At 46.1% G+C, this 16,107-nt stretch overlaps 1 protein-coding gene across 1 annotated transcript; it reads left to right on the top strand.

Moving 5' to 3' along the window:
• The first annotated feature begins 10,356 nt into the window (after positions 1-10,356).
• LOC146522045 (uncharacterized) lies at positions 10,357-13,025 on the top strand. Its single transcript, XM_085149597.1, has 2 exons — positions 10,357-10,511; positions 10,556-13,025. Exon 2 carries the CDS (start codon positions 10,572-10,574, stop codon positions 13,023-13,025), a length of 2,454 nt encoding a protein of 817 aa, XP_085005723.1. The 5' UTR covers positions 10,357-10,511; positions 10,556-10,571.
• The last annotated feature ends 3,082 nt before the right edge of the window (positions 13,026-16,107 follow it).

Genomic DNA, 16,107 nt, shown 5'->3' on the forward strand with positions numbered 1-16,107 from the left:
TTCCATTTTGGCCAAAATGCAAAACGCTCTGTGTGGCGGAAAAGTAACACTGCACATCACTCTGAACACACCATCCCCACTGTCAAATATGGTGGTGGCAGCATCATGCTCTGGGGGTGCTTCTCTTCAGCAGGGACAGGGAAGCTGGTCAGAGTTGATGGGAAGATGGATGGAGCCATATACAGGGCAATCTTGGAAGAAAACCTCTTGGAGTCAGCAAAAGACTTGAGACTGGGGCGGAGGTTCACCTTCCAGCAGCACAACGACCCTAAACATAAAGCCAGGGCAACAATGGAATGGTTTAAAACAAAACATATGGGTGTGTTAGAATGGCCCAGACAAAGTCCAGATCTAAATTTTGAGAATCTGTGGCAAGATCTGAAAACTGCTGTTCACAAACGCTGTCCATCAAATCTGACTGAGCTGGAGCTGTTTTGCAAAGAAGAATGGGGAAGAATTTCAGTCTCTAGATGTGCAAAGCTGGTAGAGACATACCCTAAAAGACTGGCAGCTGTAATTGCAGCAAAAGGTGGTTCTACAAAGTATTGACTCAGGGGGCTGAATAATTACGCACACCCCACTTTTCAGTTATTTATTTGTAAAAAATGTTTGGAATCATGTATGATTTTCGTTCCATTTCTCACATATACACCACTTTGTATTGGTCTTTCAAGTGGAATTCCCATAAAATTTATTTATGTTTGTGGTTGTAATGTGACAAAAAGTGGAAAAGTTCAAGGGGGCCAAATACTTTTGCAAGCCACTGTATGTCATATATGACTATGTATATGTCTCACGTTCGGGGAATAATTTGGCACACCCGTGTAGCATGCTGGCATGCGGTTTGGAGTCTTTACACACCCCCGTTCTCTGTTGCCTGTTGGAGCAGGGGGGCTGGGAGGAGGAGTTGGCCATCCGATTTGGGTCTGGTATGTGGGGCCTCCCTGCTGCTGCGGAGTCGGGGCGGTCTGCTTCTCTCCACCCCAGGGAAAAGGGTAACACCACCTGGGTGTGGGTGCAGTTTCCCCCTCCAGGGGCAAGGGTACCTAGACCTGGGGTATAGAGTACGCTTGGGGAGTGTGATTGTATGTACAGTGTCTATTTATGTCTGTCTCCACGTTGGGTGAGTGCTGAGTAATTGCATATGAGGGTGGGAATGGATGTTTGTATCTGTTTTTGCCTGTTTGTTTGTGTCTATATGTCAGGTTGGGTATCAGACGCCACCTCTCTAGGGACATCTCAGGCCCTCCATGGTATGGAGGCCTATCTCCCCCCACCACTCATCATCGGTGCATTGGTGGTTCTTTGTGTCCGGGGAATGGGCGTCCAGGTACCCACCGACTCACTCCTGGTGGCTGCTTGTCGGGGCCTGGAGCCTGGGGCTTGCTTGGGAAGGAGCTTGGGCTCCTTCCGGGGTGGGGTGACCTCGGCCTTGGGCTCGGTCACTCTGGCACAGCTGGCTGCCGGCGGAGTTCAAAGGCATGTCACTGCAACCCCCCTGGCTTTTTCTACACGGCTGCTGAGCCACCCCTCATCTGGGGTTCTCCTCAGCTCTTTCTGGGATAGTGGCACCATGCCTGCTTCATGCCCAGGAGGACGGGGCTATGGCTCCCCACACCCACTAGCAGATCATTACATGAAGGAACCTTTTAAATACAAGCGCGCACATGCTCACAGGTGTACACACGGGTGCTCACACACACAAACTACACCCTTTTTGGCTGCTACCTCAAAGCACATTGTGAGCTGTCGATCTTAGGTGCTGCACAATAATATTTAATATTTAGTAGTGATGTGCGGATCGATCCTGAAATATCGATTCCTCCGATACCAATCATTTCTGTTCTAGAATCGATTCTCACATTAAAATATCGATATTTTAGTAATTTAGAGTAAATTTGTAGTTTATCATTAACAGGAACACAGTGGAAAGAAACTATAACATTCGGATTGTCTACATTCAAAGGAACTACTTCCTCTTCCGCCTTTCATAGTCATGTGCGAAATACGGCTGTATAAATGTCTCGCAGCCCCTTGCCGTGCGCACTGACAACAATGGCTGAGCGTGATTGTGCGGACGTATTCTACCTCCACAAACAGCTGAGATGTGGTAAAAGCTGATACATGTGGCAAAAAAGTGCTCCAAGAGTGAGGTGTTTTGGCCATACTAGGGAGACATTCAAAAGGGCTATTGGGGGGGGGGGGTGATAAATACATTTTACAGGGTTTATTTATCGGATAAAATACATTAAATGTCACCTTTATTATTGGCCGGCCCAGAAATAGCGGGGGTGTCCAAATTCAGAAGCTGCTTCCACCTGAGGACCCGGCCTTCGTGGTCTAAAGAAAGCCGGGTAGTACGTCACGAGCTCCCTCGGTGGAGTGAAACTCTGCTGTCCGTTCCTTGCTATCTGAAATATAACTGGGCACTGACGTAAACTCTTCTGTTTAATCATTTTCTGTTTGACATTTATTCAGCTGTGTGAAAACCCCAGAGGAACCCTCCCGAGGGATTAATAAAGTTAAATTTAATTTAATCTAATAACTTTAATGGTAAATGGTAAATGGCCTGTATTTGTATAGCGCTTTACCAAAGCGCTTTACACACCCAGTCATCCACCCATTCACATTCACACACTGGTGTAGGCAAGCTACAGTTGTAGCCACAGCTGCCCTGGGGCAGACTGACAGAAGCGAGGCTGCCATATCGCGCCATCGGCCCTTCTGGCCAACACCAGTAGGCGGTAGGTGAAGTGTCTTGCCCAAGGACACAATGACCGAGACTGTCCAAGCCGGGGCTCGAACCGGCAACCTTCCGATTACAAGGCGAACTCCCAACTCTTGAGCCACGATCTCAGCCAAACCGATTTAGTCACGAACAAATAAAACACTGAAAAAGCCAAACAATAACATTTTTAAGTTATCAAAGTGACTTATATATCATGTTTAACCCGAGTAGTGAAAGACCACAGGGGTCTGAAGACGATGTGTCGGTCGGCTCAGATATTTGAAGTTTACACAGCTACATTCTCACCTGAAAATATGTTAAAAGTTTTTTTGCGACCCAGAAAGAGAAATAAGAGTAATATTAAAACTAAGTAGCTGCCGCCATTGTTGGAAATTGGAATTGGCTGGGCCGCGCTATGAATTCTGCGATATGGTTTTTCAATTTTGTTGTCCGGGTGAAAAATCGGGAAAAATTCGGGAGAATGGTGGCTCCGGGAGATTTTCAGGAGGGGCACTGAAATTCAGTATTCTCCTGGAAAAATCGGGAGGTTTGGCATGTATGGTTGTGGCAACATCACTAACCTTGTCGAACACCTCAGAGTAAATCATATCACAGAATATGACAAGCATATGTTGAGGCGAACTGAAGAGGAGGAGAAGGACAGGTGCTGCTAGGGCAAGACAGACGTCTCTCACGGAGTCCTTTAGTGCTGCAGGCAGGCAAGGTGTTCAAATAGCGCACAACTTCAGTTTTTTTATTTCTATATGATGAACTCTGCATTATTTAGTGATAAGAACAAGTAACATGATGTCCTGTAATCATTATGACGCTATAATTTGAGATACAATAAATAAAATAAGTTTTTGTACAAAGTATCGGTATCGGATCAGTATTGTCGATACCACCCTGAATATTACTTGGTATCGGATCGGAAAGAAAATCAGTGGTATTGCACATCACTAATATTTAGTATTTACTGTTATATTCACATAGATCATCGCGATATGTTGTTTATTATATTGCTATTTATTCTTTGCTTGTTTTCTCTTTTTTCTTTCTCAACAGGTGATCCAGGTGATTGATATATGCATTTTTGGTCTGTTTGTTTTGTTGGTTTTTGCCCTTTATCACCGTCCCTCTTCCCCGCTCTTTTTCTTTCCCTCTTTCTTTCTCCCTTCTCTTTTCTTTTCCCCAGTCAAGTCTGTCCCGTCAGTGGCAGAGCGGGGGGGGGGGGTTACTGGACTTAAGCCCAGGTTGTTTTTTCAGAAGCCCGGGGTCTTTTGGCTTGTCATTTTTTCATAGTTAGATGCCTGGCTGACAACTGTATAAAACAAAAACTACACACAATATTCGAAGCACATAGTGCACACTGTGGGGATTTACGACTGTGCGTAAATACCCCCCTAATATTGGTATGATCTGAGCTCAGACACTAAGCGACTGGGCGAGGGGGCGGGGGGAGCTGCTGCCTGCGAGTGCGCTGTTGGAGAAGCACAGCCAGGCAGACAGAGGAGAACTGAAGATCGACCAGGTACCAAAGCAAATCATTCATACTGTACAAATAATGTAAATATGACGGTGTATCACAAAAGATCAGTGTTGGGTAAGTTACTTTAAAATAGTAACTTAGTTACATTACTAGTTACTTCTATCAAAAGTAACTCAGTTACTTCAAGTTACTCGTTACTTTCAAAGTAACTACTTACTAGGGAAAGTAACTTTGGTTTTACTCAGAATTCTCTTGTTAATGTGTTGCTTCCACAACTTTGTCAGTCTTCTAGCTTGCTTACTTGCCACAAGTGCACTGTGCCACCTACCAATAGAAAGGAAAAGATAATGTGCATATTTCCACGAGAGAAATCCCACGCCTGGACCGTCATTGACTGCTGCCATGATTCTAGCCTACGTCACAGCGTCATGTGCGCCTTTTACATCCAACACAAAAACTGCAGTCGTGGTGCTTTCGATTGTACTCAGAACTCGGAAATTCTGCCTTCTGAATAGGAAGATGTAGGTAACACCAGACTGCAGATGAGCTGCATACAGGGCTTGACTGGGACAAAAAAATCGGCCTGGGCATTTTGACTAGAGACTGGCCCACCATTATAGGAAAGATCATAAAGCCTTTGAATGAAAACAAACGCTGTTGTGACAGTGATGTACACTGTTTTGATGGTATATATGCATCAATCTATCAATTGTTGTAAAATTCAGATAGTTCTTTTTTAAAAGCTAGACATTTTAAATGAGAATAAGAAAGAAAAGTATTTCTTTGTGCCCCCCTCTCCCTGTTAATGCCCAACCTGGCCCCCCTGGCAAAACTTTGCTAGATCCGCACCTGCACAGTTACCAGCTGTCAGCTACCTAAAAAAGAATCCTGGGGTTATCTGTCTCTCAGAAACAGTTCATAACTTCCCTTCAACTCATTTATGTCACCTAAAAGGTAAACCTGTTTCTCCATCACCTGTTCAGCTCTGATGATTCAGTAAGGACATCTCCTGGTTTCATCTTCATGTTTCCCTCTCACCAGATAACCAAACCGATTTCATGACCAGCAGCTTTTTTGCAGCTGTGGCTCCAGCAAACATCAGCTGATACTAGAAATTAATATTAAATAAATTCTAACAACAGCTGATCAAGCTTAAACGTGCTGCTGTTGTTTAACGCGACATCGGCTGGTTTCCTCTTTCTGGCGCAAAGTGGGCGATAAACAAGCAAGAGAGCCGATCAGCTGATCATTGATCAGTTTTCATGATTGAAGTAGAAACGGGAGAGGAAGGGGGAGAATGAAAGAAGAAGAGGCAGCTGTGCAGCAAAGACACAGAATAACTCCAGCTTTGTGTCTTTTTCATTGTAGCTGAAGTCCGGGACAAACTGTTCCTTTTCACCTCAATAAGAAACGCGTAATATTTTCTCTGAATACCAGACGGGACGGTTGGCAACTCTAATAACTTATGAACAAAATAAAGTTCAACATCATTAACTTCATAGCACCCACCCAACTGTATAGAAACTCCGTCATGCTAGCTAGTACGCAGTACAGAAAAAGTCAGAATAACAAAAATAAACTCCACCTAAACTTGGTTTATATCTGACCCAGACAGACTGCAGGTCATAACTTCTTACCTGAAGTTCACACTTGGACCGGCGGCTGCCTCGGGTCTCTTTTCCTTCTGCGTCCCCTTTCCCTCATTCACCTGCTGGCCTCCACCACTTGCTAATGTTACAGAATCTGTGGAAGCTCCGCGATGCCGCCACACGAAGTAACGAGTAACGACCCTATCTAAATCCCAGTAACGACTAACGCGTTCCTGATTTTGGCATAATAACTAGTTACCGTGCTCGTTACCACAATAATAACGTAGTTACTGTAACGCGTTACTTAATAATGCGTTAGTCCCAACACTGCAAAAGATTGATATCAAACTGATGACTTGACCCATATTATATTACTTGCTCTTCAAGTGAATCAACAAATGGCAAAATGAAAAGCCGAACAACAATGCTGTTTCTTTAGAGAGTCTTAGCTTACATGGATGTTTATTTCATATTTTCAGTTGTTACCCTCCACGGCTAAATAAATTGGTTTCATGTACTGATATACAAGAATGGACATAAGGGGCTTCTTTCAAAGAAAAACTGTGGTAGATGTTATTTTATATATTATGCTTTGTGTGTTGTTCAGTATATTCCTATGCAAAACGAGGAATTTCAATACACAGCAGTATATTCACAGTTTAAACCAGATATTTACATACCCTTTATGTAAAACACAAGAACATTTTTTTACTGTACAACATCAATTTAGAGTAAACTTGTTTTGTTTTGGATAAATAAATATTGAAATACATTTTGAATTAGTTAAATGTCAGAATAAAGAGAGACAGAGCTGTCTATTTTTTATCACTTTCATCAAATTTAGGAGTACATATACACTAAGTTTATTGTTCATTAATAACAACACTCCAGACGATTCCATTCTCAGCTGAAAAAGCTTCTGATAGGTTAGTAGAGTCCATGTGAGTAAATTGGTGGCACACCTGTGGATGCATATAAGGCAAAACACAGAGCCTGTTTCTTTGACATGGGAAAATGAAGAGATATCAACCAATACACCAGAAAAAGAATTGTGGAGCTCCATAAGTGTGGCTCAATTTTGAATGCAATTTGGTGACATTTGCAATTAAGAAATACATACAATTTCTCCCTTTACTCTTAAATGTAAAAAATATGTTTTTTATATTTATCACTCTAAAAAAATAAACATTTAATCTGATTTGATGTTACAATTAAAAAAGTGTTTGTGTTTTTATCAGAAGAGTATGTAAATATCTGGTTTCAACTGTATATTTGATGATGCTGGTGTTTGGCTTGATTGTCAGCACAAAGAGGGAGCGAGAGGAAAAGAGATGGGGATGGAGAATGAGGACAGAACCGAGATGGAACAAGAGCCAGGTGAGACAGACATGTTTGTCAAATGGTTGTTTACCAAAAGTATCACCGTATCATAGGTACTCATGTATCTCGTACCTAGTGTTTATTTTTAGTTTTGTTATTTTTCACGTCAAGAGGGTACTGTTGGGTTGAATCTCCCCCAGTTCAGCTCCCTCATTTAAACCTTCCCCTGACTTTTTGTGATTGTCAACGCTCCTTTTCTCTCTGCGTGTTGGTGGACTTGGGGGCCGAGCAAAATTTAATGGATGCCAATTTAATTAGGGAGCTAAAAATTCCCTCGAGGCCCTTACTATACTCTGTCACTGCCTCAACCCTTAAAGAGCAGGTTACGTCACTGTTACCCATCAGACAGAACCTTTGCAATTACTTATTTCAGCTAACCACCATGAACATGTAACCTTTTTTTTTATTTTCCTCACCCACCACTCCCCTGATTTTAGGAGTTCCTTGGTTAGAAAAACACCCACATTAGCTTGTTAGAGAGACACATTGTGGGCTGGAGTTTATTCTGTTTGTCCCACTGTTTGCAGTTAGCTGCCCCCACCCATGACTCCCCAGAGAATTTACCCCTGTGTTCCACTGAATTGACTTAAGTTCCTTGGGTCTAATATTATTTGCAATCAGTCTTTAGCAAGGAAAAGGCTCTTTCATGACCTCCCCACAGGCCAAACAATTGCTTCATAGACCTACTCCACAGGGCTCCATTACATTCCAGCAAATTGTACGATGTCTCGTGCCCCAAGAGGGAGTCTATGGAGAAACACATTAGGGATTCTCTCATCATCATCAGCGAGGGGGTGGGGGGTGGGGGGGTTGTTGTTGCCAAGATAGACAGGGTCAAAGGAGCTTGCAAAGAAAAGCGTCTGGACTTCTTTAAGTTCATAAGAAGTCCAGACGCTGTCACGTAAAGGAATGTTATTTTTCTGTCACTATGTTATTATTCACATGCACAAGCATTATTTCATTATTACTTCATTAGTCTATCACCTATCATTATCATTATTCAGTTATCATCCTTATTATCATGTATCATTTGTCACATTCTAGATGTAATGCTTCACCATACATAGCTCCAGTACAGTGGTGGGATCAGTGTAAGGAGTCAATTGAGGACATTCACCTTTTGGTGGCCTGGTCCAACAATCTTACACAAACAGAACACTCGTCTTACACAGTTGTTCTGTTTCATGCCCATATATAGGGAAAACATCTGGTTTCGAGTCCGGGAAGGCTTGTTGTTGTTCTGATATGATCATGTCCAGGAATTGTTCTGACGTCATAAAGACTATAAAGCTTTCTGTTTTGGGGATGAGCGGAGAGACGGCCTCCCACACTCTGTATCATACGTGTGTGTTTAATAAATCACTTTTTGGACACTCCCTGGGACTCTGTCTGCGCTTACTTTTCCTTTCAAATCAAACGAACCACGACATTTTGGTGCCGAAAACCCGGTTTGGGGGGAAGGAAGACGCGCTGCGAGGGAGCGGAGCTCCTCGGGGGTGCCAAAGACGGAGGTATCCAGAAGGGGGCACTACTGAGTGACAAAAACCCGGGACATAAAAGGTCAGTACCACCTGTTGAATAATTTTTATCCAAAGGTACTAAATGTGAAGTTAAAACTAAATTGAATGTTCACTCAGGGGCGCCTTCTGCTGGGTTCTGTCCGTAGTGATTTTATTTAATTAGGATAATTAGTGGTAAAAGTTTGATAAAATTTTCTCAAAGTTATTGCTGTTTATTTTAGGGGGTTCTTTGTGTTTTTTGTGAGGTTTTTTGTGGTGTTAAAGCTAAGAGGCTTGGTTTGTGTGCCTTAAGAGAGAGTGTGGAGTTAGATGCCAAGCACTCTCTGAGATTAGGGGAATTCGTACTGATCGGGTGGTAGAAACGCGGTTTCGGGCGTCAGGTAAATAAAAACTGAGGGGCTGAGAGTCCCCAGGGATGCTTTTAAACAGTGTATAAATTAACCTAGACCGGGGTGAGACTCCGTAGAGCGCAGTGTCCAGCGTTTAGCAGCGACAGGTAATTTGTGGATTTGTGCACAGTTACCCCTGGTGGCGTCCAGGTAGCTCGGGTGGCCTCCCGCGGGACTTCGGACACCCGTTAAAGGCCAGGTAATCAAGGATTGCCTTTTACTGTGCTGTTTGGCTGAAGGGTGAGACCCGGCCGTGACTATTAACGTGGGTGACAGTGAGCTTTAAGTAAAGCTGAATGTGTGAGGTTGATCCCTTGACGCAGGACGTGGAGCGACCTGTTAACTTGCGGGGAGCGGTTTTAAATTAATTAGGGCTTAGGAATCTGACCGTGGCCGGTGAGGGCGTTCCCGACGCGGGGTTATTGATCATCAAGGCTGGTTCTGTGGACCAAGGTGAAGCCTGGGCTTAGAGCTTTCAAATTAGTCAAAAACTTAGGAATACTGGCATCTATACGGGCCCGTGTATGTAAATAGTGTGTAAATACTGGTGGAGGAGCGCTCATATTGTTTAAAAAGCTTGCATGTATAGGCTTGCTGTTGTGTGTGGTGGAGAAAAAAGAGAAAAGCGTCTCTGCCTCTCTGTCTCAAGCGGCTGCAAAGGAGGGGGCTTGGTGAACCCTGCAGTGTGTGTGTGTGAGGAGAAAGAGACAAAGGGGGGGGCAGCGCATGTGCCCATTGAGGATAAAGGAAAACTGTTCTTCTCTATTTGTTTAACTGTGCAACTCAGTCTTTTTCTGTTTGTTTAATTCCTCCAATTTCTTCTTTAGTTTTATTTCTCTATCTAGGTGACGTTGTTTGTGGGGTGTAGAAAGGTAATTTTAGTCTTGCCAAGTGTTTTATATTACGAGCTGTAGGAAGGTGAATATGGTTGTTTTGTCCTGTTTCTTGTGGTGTGATTGACTAAATAAAAGCAATAAACTGTGTGATTGCTGGATGTTTTTCGGTCTTGTTCCAGGAGTGTACAGGTGTGTGGTTTGTCTTGGTTGATGTTTTATATGTTGTGAGCTGGTTGATTGGAGGGGATTTCTCCCGTTTGGGGGAGGAGTGCCTGTGTTGTGATTAGTTGAATTATGTTATGTTAAAACTTTGTTGAAGGTGTGTGAGTGTGAATCTTTGTTGGTTTCTTGTGGTTAAATTGAAGTAGTGGATTTTAGAGGTTTTGGTGTCTTGTAAAGGAGGGTGCTGTAACTTTGAGTGAAAGAAGAGACTGTGTGTGTGTGTGAGTGTGTGCGTGTAGGTGCGGCCCAGAGAAAAGGGGCAGTAAGCCGGTTGTGTGCGTTTGAGCCTGAGAAGGGAAATACGCCGAGCCTACTTCCAAAGGAGGGGCTTAGCAGTGGCCATTTTGGTGAGGGCAAGGTTTGGAGGTGGAGCTAATTAGCGGCCATTTTGGTGAAGGTAAGTGAGCTCAACAACAAAATGGCTGAAAACAAAATGACTGAAATCGGGAAGGCGACCCCTAGTGGGGAGAAGAACTATAAGCCACTTAAGGACCAGATAGCCCAACTCAAGAAGGCCCTCAAGATCACCTATGAAGGAGCTTCCAAGGAGGTTGCTCGCCAATGTAAAGACATGGAGAAGGAGGTGAAGAAATTATGTGAGGATCAACAGATAACGATGGAGGACAAAATACCTTTGCATTCGGTTTTCCAGCTAGGAGCTGAGAAATGTGAAAAGAGAATCAAAGATCTCGAGGAGGAACTTGAGGGGGGTTTTAAGGGGAGAAAAGTCAAGGCAGAAAAGAAACTGATGATGGAGAAACAGAGCAACTATTGCAAGTATGTGATTGTCTGCCGAGGTGTCTCCCCCTGGATGAAAGACGAGGTCAATGACCCTATGCCAGGGTTGGCAGAGGAAGCCCAGGCTGAGGGGAGGTTATATCCCAGCCTGAAGGGACTCCCCGGTGCACCGCCTCCTCCCTACATCTGTCCAGTGCTGACCCTGGAGGGTGGCACTCTTTGGGGACCGGAAGGGAGAACAGGAACCGTTAGAGGCGGAGTTGTGGATTTTCAGGAGGATCATGCACCATCGACGCCTGTACGCGACACAAAGGGGGTCAATACAGGAGTGTCGCAACCCCTGTCGCCGGCAGCTACACCGAAAGGGACTCAGTTCGAGTCAGCTGCTGGAGCATCAGGTGGGGGCATAAACATATCAGGTGTGACTTTCCTCCCTGGCTCTCTCCCCAGCCCAGACGGAGCTGAAGAAGCTCAACCTGTGGCTTCCACAAGCGCAGATCAGGTGATACCGAAGCAGCCTAGGCAGGGAAATGCATCCCAGGAGGACTGGACTTCAGATGAAGATGTGTCTGTGTCGCCACGGCAGAGGCCATCGAAGGCGAGCCAAACAGCCTGTCAGGACCCAGGGGTTGGCGACCTAGAAGAAGGCCAGTGGCAGGGACAAGTAGTAGGGAAAATATCTACTAACCGAGAAGCTGTGGTAAGGTTAGAAGAGACCTTGAGAGACTTGGAGGCGGAAGGCGTGCCAGCACCACACCTATTAGCACAAACGATTGAAGCATTGAAGAAGGACCTCGCAGCGTCAATTGGTAAGACTCAGAAATCCCGAGAAGTGGCGAACCTGAGAATTGAAGGGTTTGGCCCAAGCGTTCGGGGTGCCCCAGGGAAGAGATTCCTTCGGTCTGGAAAGGCCTTGCAGGGCCTGAAAAGCAGAAGACAGTCGGTCTTTGAGAAGAACCGGAAGCAGAGTATCGGATTGCAAACTGAGGAGGAGTCCATCTCAATGCCTCTAATGCAGGGTTTAAGGGGCGAGCCAGTATACCAGCCGTATAACATCAGAGATTTGGAAGCTCTGATGAAGCAACTGCCCCCTATTACAGAGGGAGGAGCTGCGTGGCTGAGGAAACTGGGGAGTCTTACTGAAGGAGAAGAACTTGCCCTTGGAGATTTTCGTGCCATGGGAGGAAGGGCCTTCAGGGGTGGAGGCCTGGCAGATGTGGAAGAGATAGCGGAAACCACATGTCAACCAAATGATGTCCCCTATGCAAGGGTGCGAAATGCTCTCTCTGACGCAGTGCGTGAGAAGTACCCAACCCCTAATTCAGGCACCATGCCTAGAATATTGTGGAGCCCAGAACAAGCTCCTAGAGAGTTTATAGAGCATGCAAAGGAACAGTGGATTGCGCAGACAGGAGAACATCCAGGACAGGAAGGAGAATATCGGGCGTGGTTCCGATGCGCGGTGTTAGCTGGTTTGCCAGAACGAGTGAGAGCAGACTTACAGAAGAATCCAGATTTCGCGGTGGCAAATTCAGTAAAATGGGAAAGGCATGTAATCCATCGGTTAGAGCTCGAAAAAGATGAGCTGACCAAAAAGAGGCACGATCTGGAGGAGGCGCAAGGGCAGTTGGTCAAATTAAATTTGGCTGAGGCAAGAGAAAAATTGAATGAGAAGAAAAAAGAAAGTAAAGAAGGTGCTAAGAAAATGCTGGTGGCAAAGCCTCAGGGTGAGCCGGGGCCTGATTGGCCAGATTTGGACCCAGTCGTGTATCCTGATGACCGGTGGCCCGCCAATGGACCAAGGCAAGGAAGACCCGCGGGGAATTGGGGGGCTAATAGGTCGTTGAGGGGGCGTGGTGGATCTCAAAGAGGAGGCGGACTAAGGGGTCGTGGTCTGGGGGGACCTATGCTGGACTTTGATCTGTGTAGAAGGTGTGGAGGACGAGGACACTGGGCTCGTAACTGTCCGACGCCATGGCTACCAGAAATAAGTTACCAACCACCACCCCAGGTACAGAGAGCGCCGCGAGGCAGGACATTCCAGACAAGGGGACTTCAAGCTCCCAACCCTGGCATGGCGCCAGTGGCTCAGTATCCCCTGGCCAACTGGGGCAGGGAGGAGGAGCTGTACTGACGGGACCCACAGAGACCCGGCAGCATGGGGATGGCAGACCCTCTGTTGCCGATGACCGTGGAAGGGACTGAATTGACCTTCCTGGTGGACACTGGAGCGACTTACTCAACGCTGAGACAAAAACCAAGCAGTGCCACACTTTCCAATCACATGGTCAGTGTTGTGGGTTTCTCTGGGGTTCCAATGACTCTGCCGACAACCAATCCAGCCCTGACGGTGCTGGGAAAACAGACATTGAAGCACAGCTATGTGGTGTCTCCCCATGTCCCTGTGAACTTGATGGGCAGGGATTTGCTCATTAAACTGGGGGCCACTATCATGTGTTCAGCTGATGGACTAACAGTGACACTTCCAGGAGGAAAAGAGTTCTTTTGCCTGGGGACTTTTTCAAAGAACCAGTATTTGCTGCAAGACTGTGAACAATCTACAGCGGATATATACTGGGGTCGGTTGGTGGATGAAGGCATTTTGAGACTGTATCAGCTGTGGAAACCTTGGATTATGGCCTCAGCTGTCTATTCTCCTCCGCGAGACCCATACCACGTCACCCTCTATTATGATAAGAACGAGGACGAAATTTATAGAGACCAGTTCCAGACTGCACTTGAGAGTCAGACTTGGAACATATGTTCTCAGAACATCTATGTTGGTCCTGAAGGCGTCGCTGCAGGAGTAAATTTAACCGAAGAACAACGGCCTTGGTTCAAAATGGGGCCTGATTCAGTGCCTCACATCACATTGGCGGTCCATGAGGGTCATCAGGCCAGGGAGCTGGGAACAATGGTCAGGAGAGCTCTCGACGAATCTTGTTGGCGACCCACTCAGATTCCAGATGTCTGGTATTCGCCAAAATGCAAAATTTATCGCATCACTGGTCTGTCAAATGACGCAGTGGTATTGGAGCATAAGCAAATCTCAAGAATCTATGGCAGCGAAAGAGTAGATCATGCTGACGCAGTAGCCGCACTTGCGACTCTTCCTGATACTTTGTGGTCAGCTGGGTCTACAGATGTGGGCCTGGCAACTTGCTCGCCGGTCTCGTTCCAGCTAAAGTCTGAGGTACCAATTTGGAAACCGCAGTACAGACAGAAAAGAGGAGCAGAGGAGGGAATTGCAGAGACAATAGAAGGGCTGCTGAAAGTAGGAGTCCTTGAGCCTTCACAATCTTACTGGAACACACCCATTTTGCCAGTAGAGAAGCATGGGACAGGAAAGTACAGGATGGCACATGACTTAAGAGCCATAAATGCCATCCTACGTACTGATACTGTGCCTGTTCCAAACCCATACACAGCTTTGACGGCATTAACACCAGAACAAAAGTGGTTTACGTGTATTGACCTAGCCAACGCATTTTTCTGTCTCCCCTTGCATGAGTCTCTTAGGGACATTTTTTCATTCACATATAGGGGACAACAGTATAGATACACACGGTTGCCACAAGGGTTTGCCCTCTCCCCGGGCATTTTCAACCAAGTGCTGAAAGAAGCTCTTTCACAGTGTCAACTCCCAGAGGGGTGTACACTGGTTCAGTACGTGGATGACTTGCTCATCGCGGCTCCGTCTGCTGCGGCGTGTACAGAGGCCTCGCTTACTGTACTGGGGAGACTCGCTGAGTGCGGGTTCAAAGTGAGTAAAGACAAGTTGCAGTTGGTCCGACCAGAGGTGACATTTCTTGGCCGTGTAATCGCGCACCAGTCAGTGGGTTTGCTAAACGCCCACCGAGATCAGATTCTGACACATCCAAAACCACGCACAGTCAAGGAGTTGCTCTCCTTTTTAGGTTTAACGGGATACAGCCGTCAGTACATACCAAACTATGCAGGCAAAACAGCCCCTTTGAGGGATTTGGTAAAGACGGTAGGTGTCCGTAACCTTAAGGCTGAACTGCCATGGACATCAGCCACGGAATCGACATTCATTGCATTGAAACAAGATCTCTCGAGATCTGCTGATCTGGCCATCCCTGATTATGACGAACCCTTCTATCTAGATGTTTCAGAAACAAATGGGATAGTGAATGGGGTTTTGTTTCAGAAAAAGGGGGGAAGGAGAGATGTACTCATGTACATCAGCATCCGCCTGAATCATTTGGAGACAAGACACCCGGTATGCACGCAGCATGCCCTTGGGGTGTCAAAGATTATACAAAAAACAGCACACATAGTGAGGGATCATCCATTGAAGGTGTTGACCACCCACAGTGTGGTGGCATATGTTAACTCACAAGCCTTCACCATGACACCATTGACACAACAGAGAGTGAGTAAAGTCTTAGACGCTCCTAATCTGACATTCACACATGAAGGAATCAATATGGCAGACTTGATGGGTTCGGGTGATCCGCACGACTGTGCTAAGAGAGCTGAAGTGGACGAAAAAATAAGAGAAGACTTGAAAGCAGAACCTCTGACGGGAGCTGAAGATTGGTTCACGGATGGATGTTGCTACAGAGATGACGAAGGGCTGAAAGCAGGCTACGCTGTAGTTTGCAGAAAGGGGACTGAATTTGAGGTAAAGGAGGCTGGGAGACTTGAAGGGCAGCAGTCGGCCCAGAGAGCAGAAGTAATTGCTCTCAGCCGAGCCCTGAGACTTGCGAAAGGAAGGCGAGTCAATATTTACACGGATTCAGCTTATGCCTTTGGAGCAGTGCATGTGGAGCTAGCCCAATGGCGGAGAGCAGGATTCAGGACAGCAGACAATGCACCAATCTGCCACAAGAAGGAGATGGAGGAACTCGAGCAGGCGTTGGGAGACCCAGAGGAGGTGAGTATCATAAAGTGTAAGGGTCACTCCTCAGGGACTGGCATGGTGGCCAGAGGAAATCAAGAAGCCGATCGAGCTGCGAAAGAGGCAGCGGGCTATAAAGCACTACGGCAGATTGTGCAAATAAGCGTGGAGGAAGAAGTAGGAGTCAACATGTTGGAGGAGGCCAGGAAGGCCCAAGAGGAGGCGGCCCCGGAAGAGAAGGGGGTCTGGAAGAATCGAGGAGCATGGGAAGAAGGAGGTCTCTGGCGGGGACCTGACGGACGACCGGTGTTGACCGCTAACCTAGCGGAACAGAAGATTGCAGAAGCACATG

This window comes from Neolamprologus multifasciatus, chromosome 3 (assembly GCF_963576455.1).
Source record: "Neolamprologus multifasciatus chromosome 3, fNeoMul1.2, whole genome shotgun sequence".
NCBI classification, from domain to species: domain Eukaryota; kingdom Metazoa; phylum Chordata; class Actinopteri; order Cichliformes; family Cichlidae; genus Neolamprologus; species Neolamprologus multifasciatus.